Genomic DNA, 7,616 nt, shown 5'->3' on the forward strand with positions numbered 1-7,616 from the left:
GAAAAGCAGACTTGAGCAACTAAAAAGGAAAAATCATTTCCAATCCCCAGTTCCCTCCCAATAATTCAATGGCATGTTAAAACAAATTATTTTTTAAAAAATAATGTTGTCTGCATGACTGGCAAGGAGAAGCTTTTTGATCTTTTCCTCATTTCCCAAAGGAAAATATGACAAAATTTTACAGAACTATGTTTCAGAACAAGGAAGGTACTAGAACACAGTTAGCTAGAAATCCAACCCAAGGCAGGCATTGCGAGGCTAAGGAGAGGGTAGACAGGGGGATACAGGTTCCCTCTGCTGAAAATTTTGGGGGACCTTGTTCTTGGTCATTCTGCCTAGGTCTCCCTTTGTGAGCTTTTAGGAAACGTGCTTCAATTCAGTTCAACCATATCTACACAGAGCTTTCTGTGTGCCAATTACTGTGCTAAGTGCTAAAGAAGAGGGACACAAGGAGAGAACTTGCTTAGGTAGAAATTGCACAGATACAAACACAGAAGCTGCTGTCAGCAAGGAGCTTTCCAGGAGGAGGGGCGAGAATGGGTGCAGAATCTGTGATATCAGGCAGAAAGGGGTTTATAAACGCCATGAGATAAGCACAGGCAAAGCCTTGAGCTGTAGAATCAGAAGAGATTGCTTGGCCCTGGGATCTTGGTAGGCTTCCGGAAGCAGAATTTGAAGAGTGTTTTAAGTGGGAAACAAGGAGATTCCTGGCAGAAGGAACAAAATCTCAGGCAAAAATCAGGGGTGCGGAGTTAGGAAAGGCTTCTCTACATTCAAGGAGGATTTGCTTGATGTAACTAGAGCAGCCTGGGAGTGTAAGTTACAGGAGACCCATGAGAAGGGATTTATCTTGCCTGCTTAGTATCCTATCTTTTAAACCACTGCTTCCCAAATCTTAATGTGCTTGCAAGTCATCTAGGGATCTTTTAAACTGCAGACTCTAATTCAGTGGGTCTGGGGTAGGGCCCAAGATTCTGCATTTCTGACAAGCTCCCAGGTGACCTTGGACTGCACTTTGAGTAACAGGGTTCTGAAGAACTGCTTTTGAGGCCTCGATAGTGGGCCAGCCCCCTTCAGTCACCTTCAGTCAGGGTTGGTCCAAGTCCTCCAGCCTATTAGGTAGGAACTTTTCCCCATGTGTCATTTCAGATGACTGCTCAAACTCAGCTCCCTGGCCAACTGACTGTATCTCACCCCAACACGCACACACACGCACACACAAACGCGCACACATGCACTCTTTCCCATTTCACCCAAATGGCCGTCTTTCAAGGCCCAACTCAATTACCATCTCCTCTAAGAAGTCTTCTCTGATCTCAGCCCCTCTCTCTCCCCATGTTTGAATTCATATCTCCTCTATATTTTATTGAGTTTTGTAAATCGGCTATAGGCAGCTCTTAGCATAGACGGTCTAACTAGTAATGAAGAATACACACGCACGCATGCACACAGACACACACACATAAAATTTTAGAGTAACCACCTTAAATCATTTTTGCAATACTATAGGCTATGTATATATAAATTAATAGAACACATGCAAAAATATGTAGAACTCCCACCAGTCTGACTGCTGGAAGCCTAGTTTATTTCTGTTATTTCCAGTGCCAGGACAGTGGGCTCAGAAAAGCAGGCTTATTTAACTGACCCTTTCATTATGTTGAGCCTTTATTCCACTATCTGTGCTTTCTTATCAGGGATACTACACTCATCTGTTTATTTGTTTAATCAACATCCATTTTTTGATTGCCAGAAATGTGCCAGGACACAAGATGATGATGACCATCCTTCTCTGAGCCTTGGCTCCCATGACTATAAAGTAGAAATGATGAAAATATTTCTTCATAATGTTGCTGTCGGTAAAAAATAAGGTCAAGTGTACAGAGTGCTTAACAAGGCTTGGCACATAATAAGCACACAATAAATGGGGCTATTTTAACTATCAAAGGTGTTTTTATCAAATTTATTTTTATTATTATTATTGTCTGCTTAGTGAGCTGAGCCTTGAAATAGACCACCTGGGATTTCAAACAATCCTCGAAATGCCGGCCAAAGAACACTGCAGGGACGGTGGAAACCACTTCCTGTCTCTTTAATTTGCTTTTTCCCATCATAGAAATGAGGCCAATTGGTAGGGAGGAGACATTACTCAGCAAAAATACAGTTTATGCCTTTCCAAAGAGGAAGGACCTTGAGATTGAACATGAGGACCCAAGTAACATCTTTTTATAGAGAAACATGGCAGATACTTCGTTTCAATCAATGAAGCCTGAATTTCTACTCTGTGCACCAGTCACAGTAGCTGTTTCTGGAGACTCAGACAGAAAAAGGGCAAATCCTTCCTTTGGAAGCTCACAGTTTAGTGATCCCCCAAAATATGCAAATAATTACTACTAAAATAGGCAAATTCAATGAAAGTTATTTATCCTAGAGGAGTAAATGATCCTACTTGGGGAAATTGGGGAAGGCTCACAGATACAGTGATAGGCAAGACACACTCCTGACCTCACAGAGTGTGTAGTCCCAAAGGGTTTGGGGAAAGGAAATTTTGCAGTTGATTCCAGAAGCCTGCTTGTTTCACTACTGATGACCCAGATTCAAAAATAATCAGGTAGTCCAAAGCAAGTTTTTTGCCGCTGAGTATAAATTTCTTGCATAAAATACCAATTATAACAACTCTGATTACTGCTGCAGTTGTACCATGATCCTTTTAATTTTTCTTTCATAGCAATCAATTGATCTGCTGCTTAATTCATATTTATTTAGATTGCAGCCATACAGATGCCTTTTGGGTGCTGCCAGGAAATTAATATGTACATATAGAGTATAATGTATGTAAAAATGCTTTGACAACCATAAAGTGCTCTGCAAAGTATTAGATTACGATCGTTATTTCTTTTTAAGTCTTACTACAAATAGATAAATTTTAACGTCATTAATCTTAAAATCATAGCTGTGAAAAAACTAAGTTGCACAGTCTGTTTTTCTTATTAATCTTTTCAGTTCTGATCCATGTCCATTTCAAATCATGTGTCATTTCACACCTTCACAAATGCCACCCCTAATTTCCAAAAGATACAGATGGATGCATGGCCTGTATTTGTAGCCTGTTAATCCTTTATGAGAAAGAAATGTTAGAGTCATTGGTCATATTAAGGAATATTAAGAGATTAGGAAATAAAATTCCTCACCAACAGTTAACCTCAAAAACATAAGTATATATGTATGTATATGTATGCATATATGTATTCATATACACATACCCTTTGGGAGTGCTAAAACCCTTCAAAAAGTAAAGAACTTGAGACCTTTTTAACTTTTTCTTTACACAACCAAAATGTAAGAAGTGCAGACTTGATTACGTAAATTTGGTATAAAGAGTATTTAAACGTGCTAACCTCTGCTGTTTTGAAAAGATATGTTTTTAAGGTTTCCTGTGTTAATTCCTAGAATTCAAGACACATTTCAAAGAAAGAGGCTCCAATAAGTGGGAATGAGGCAAAGTTACCAACATCAGAATATTTGGGTAGGGCCTGGGGAGCATATACGAAAGTCTGGAAGCTAAAGTCAGAAACAAGTAGGGGCCACTAGGACCTTGTTTTCCCCTGTGGCTAGCCTGCCCAAGCCCAGGGTTTGTGTTTGCAATCTATCCCCAGGTGAATTTCATGCCACGTACCGAGTGGCCAGTAGCTCCTAGATGCTCTTCGTGCATAAACAGTTCACACACTCACCCCCCCCACCTCAACACATATCACAATATTTATAATCTAGAAGGACCTCAACAGTCACCTAGTCTAAATTCCTTCTTTTCCAATTGAGGAAGCAGACCCAGAGAAGGAAAGTGACTTGCTCAAGTTCACAAGAGATGACAGACCAGATGTCCTGACATCTTTTCTTTCTACCTCTGAGTCTCACCTGTTTGACAGTGTCTGTGCTCAGTATATAACCAGAACTCTCTCTCCCTTTTCAGGAAATTTGCCCCCCGATGTTCTGTGTGCAAGGAGCCTATCATGCCAGCCCCAGGCCAGGAGGAGACTGTCCGGATTGTGGCTCTGGATCGTGATTTCCATGTTCACTGCTACCGGTGTGAGGTCTGTGGTCAGCGCCCCTACACCCTGCCAGTGCATGGCAGGCCCATTAGATCCATAAATATAGCAACTATATTAAATCTGGGAAAGCCCGTAGTGCCTGTGTTCACAGGACCTGGGTTTTGGATCTGACACAAGTGTTTAACGCTAGTGATGTTGGATAAGTCACTTTACCTCTTTCAGTCTCAATTTCCCCACCAGCAAAAATGACTCAAATTCTTATTAACTCTTTCAAACATGCTGTGTGACTAAAATGCAAAATTATATATTAGAGGACATTGTAAATCATAAGGTGTTAAACTAGTGAGAAATGGTATTGTTATTATTATCATCATTGTCATTATACGGAATTTTTAACTTTGGCTCTGATGCTCCTATGGGACAGAGATGCCACTGTCAGCCATTGAGAAGGATAAGAATTCATTCCTGTAGGAAGGGTTGGCACTTCATGTTCAAAGTCATGGAGATTCGGTAATTTAGCAAGCCCTGACTTAGCACTTAAGGCAAGAGATCAGATGAGTACTGAGCTACAGGAGAGCTAGGCACAAGGTGCCTTGGGGATATATAGAAGAGACCTGCCATCTGGGCTGGAAGCAACATGGAAGGCTTCTTGCCCAGGGGAAATATAGTCATTTATACAGCAAAGGGCTCTATAATCTTGGGATCAAAAGGTCACCACTTGCAGAAAATGATGTGGACCCATTTTCTTATCCTGGTTCTGTAACTTACCCAGAACCCCTCTTTGGAAGTTTTCTTGTTTTTACCAGCCCTTCAGTATGCAGCCGCTCCCAGCTCCTTCTTCTCCCTGTGGGATAAGATGAACTTCCTTATTATCACGTCCTCACGAAATCGGCTCCTCTAGTCCCACGAGGAGATGTTCCCAAGACACAGGCTGGCTCTCTGGGACTGCGTGCCTCCTAGTCACTGCCTTAGCTGTGACTGACCTCCTGTTTTATGCTGTGTGCTTTGTTTTGCCCTAGAGCCAAGTTGCATGCCTTTCTTTGGCCTTAACATGAGAAAAGATAATAAAAAAAAATTACTGGCTTTTACATAAGGATTTTATGACTAAAGAGGAGCAACAATGTTCATTCCTAAAATTGCCCTAAATCATAAGGGTGAAAGAGCTAACAGACACCTTAGAGATCATTTTGCAGTTGGGGAAACTGAGGACCAAAGAAGAAAGGCTTCCCAAAATTCCTCACACACTTGCCATTTATACCGATATACTTTGACTTTCAATGGTTTTGTTTTTTGTGCTAAGAGTTGCATGAAATGTGGTTTTCCTCTCCCAGGTTAAATCATAGCAGCACAAATTAAGTTGGCTTTAAAATGCTGTGAAGTTTTTTAGAAGCAATATTATACGAACACTGAATTTGGAAGAGGGCAGACCATTGTACTAGTCCTGCCACGGACGCTGCATAACACTGGACAAATCCCTCCCCTCCCTCACTTGCTCATCTATAAAAGGAGGAAGTTGTACTGGATGCCTCATGGCTCCTTTTCCTTCTAAGATTCAAGGCAGTGATGGTTCCATCACTGCGACCGACTCTGGGCTCTTTAGGGTGCCCAGGTGACTGTAGATGGTAGCTCATTAAATGCTTAAAACCTTGTCATTTCTGAAATTATCTTCTTTCTTTTTATTGTGATGAACAGATTTCATTGAGTTCCATTGCTCAGTTTCCCAAATGCCTCCATAGCTGCAAAATTATCTGCTTGTCCATTTTGGTAAAGTCGACTTTCCTGGGAAGCCTTGCTATTGCTGCTGTTGCTGCTGCTGTGGTGTTCTGAGCGACACCGTTTTTGAACTTAAATTTCATTATTTGTCAAATGCAGACAGGAGACTCAATGACCTCCTTGCTGTCGTGGTAGACAGCGGAGGCGAGGCATGCAGCAGTTGTGGCCTTTTAGAAGAGTTTCTACTGAAAGTAGAAGAGCACACGCCACTAGAGGAAGTACTGTATTTTTGTTTTCCAAAGAAACTTCTGTTTTCTCCAAGATAAGGGCCAGCATTTTACTGTTATGTAACACTTTCCAAATTGGCCCCTCAGAGGTGCTATCAACAGAAGGATAATCCTCTACAGTTATGTAGCTCTTTGCGTTTTTTTCAAAGTACATTCACATTATCCTCTTTGATCCTCCCAACAGCTTGGTAAGGTAGGAAATGCAGGAATTATTTTCAGAGTGACAACTGGCCTTGCCTGCAGTGACAGAACTGAGGGTGATTTCCAGGGGCCCTGTCTCCCAGGCCTGCACTCATTCCTCTCCACCATGCTTCCTTCTTTAGAAAGTACAAATCATTACTCTCCAGGAACCTTAGCAATTTATTTTCTTACTACAGCTGGAGTAAGTAGGCAGAGCCGTTGGTGGCCCTTCTGCTTAGCTTTTGCCCAGAAATTACCAAGAAATTCCATCCCTGCCCTTGTAGATTCCTTTTGAGAAATCCTGAAACTAATGATAAGGGTAAAGATGAATTAGTGATTAGAGATCCATTCTGGTTTTAGTTTCTCTTGTTCTTGCTGTTGTTGTTGTTGCTGAGTGAGGGGGGCAACACTACTTGGAGCCTAGAAACTTGGGATCTCCTTGTACCTCTATTTCCTGTGAAGTGACCTTAGCACGGTCATTTCACCATGTTTGTATTTATGCCCCCAATCTCTAATTCAATCTAATTTGACACCTACTATGTTATATCCTGGGGAAGGACTGGAGGGGACTGATGGAATATGAAGAGGGAAGGTGGTAAGTGGGCACATTATGGAGGCCTTGAATGGAAAGCTAAAGAATTTGGTCTTCGTGCATGTACTTGACATTTTCACTTACGTCCTTTCCATCTGTCTTCATTTTTCCAGGATTGTGGTGGTCTCCTGTCTGAAGGAGATAACCAAGGCTGCTACCCTTTGGATGGGCATATCCTCTGCAAGGCCTGCAACTCCGCCCGCATCAGGGTGCTGACCGCCAAGGCCAGCACCGACCTTTAAATTCACTCACCTGTGTAGCTGGTTAACTGGTGGCGCGGCGAAGAATGAAACACAAGAAAAAGATAAGAAAAGAAATAGGAAAATAGAGGAAAGGCTGCCAAGCTACGGGATGGGCTCTCTTCTTCATGTACTATTAACCTTTCTTTAGAAACACATAGATTATGAGATTTTTTTTTTCAAGTTCTTACCAAATACACATTTCACATTTAATCATGTAGGACCTTGATGGGCCTTTGTTCCCAAGGAATTCCACATTTTTGCACGGATTATGCTCCATCCCATTCACTTCTGCATTCCTGTAACTTTTAATCCCTATGTTTGTCTCACTTTTCATCTGGTTCAATGGCTTTTTTTAGCGTGGTATTTGCTGTCACACAGTTTTTCCTGGGTGAGTATGCCAACTCACAGGTGCTTTTAGGCATGAAGGCTCCATCCTATCACTTCCATGTTGCCTGTGATCATAAAGAATAGCCATTCTTTTTCTGTGTATTGAAAAGTATATCTTTCTGTTGTTTTAAATTAGAATGTCCCTTGGGAAAAAAATGCACAATTT

General features: G+C 41.5%; 1 protein-coding gene and 1 long non-coding RNA gene across 16 annotated transcripts in view; one reads left to right on the forward strand and one right to left on the reverse strand.

Annotated features, from left to right (window-relative positions):
- LOC139077112 (uncharacterized) overlaps window positions 1-5,036 on the reverse strand; it is a 34,606-nt gene extending 29,570 nt beyond the window's left edge. The window contains exon 1 of the long non-coding RNA XR_011529407.1: window positions 4,818-5,036. This is a non-coding gene — a long non-coding RNA (uncharacterized lncRNA). The remainder of the gene's footprint in view (window positions 1-4,817) is intronic.
- LPP (LIM domain containing preferred translocation partner in lipoma) overlaps window positions 1-7,273 on the forward strand; it is a 637,427-nt gene extending 630,154 nt beyond the window's left edge. For all 15 annotated transcript variants that reach the window (XM_070583407.1, XM_070583403.1, XM_070583408.1 and 12 more), the window contains 2 exons: window positions 3,971-4,091; window positions 6,935-7,273. In XM_070583407.1, the coding sequence (XP_070439508.1) occupies window positions 3,971-4,091; window positions 6,935-7,063 (250 nt within the window). In that variant the 3' untranslated portion in view covers window positions 7,064-7,273. The remainder of the gene's footprint in view (window positions 1-3,970; window positions 4,092-6,934) is intronic.
- The last annotated feature ends 343 nt before the right edge of the window (window positions 7,274-7,616 follow it).

The sequence above is a fragment of the Equus przewalskii genome, chromosome 18, assembly GCF_037783145.1.
Source record: "Equus przewalskii isolate Varuska chromosome 18, EquPr2, whole genome shotgun sequence".
NCBI classification, from domain to species: domain Eukaryota; kingdom Metazoa; phylum Chordata; class Mammalia; order Perissodactyla; family Equidae; genus Equus; species Equus przewalskii.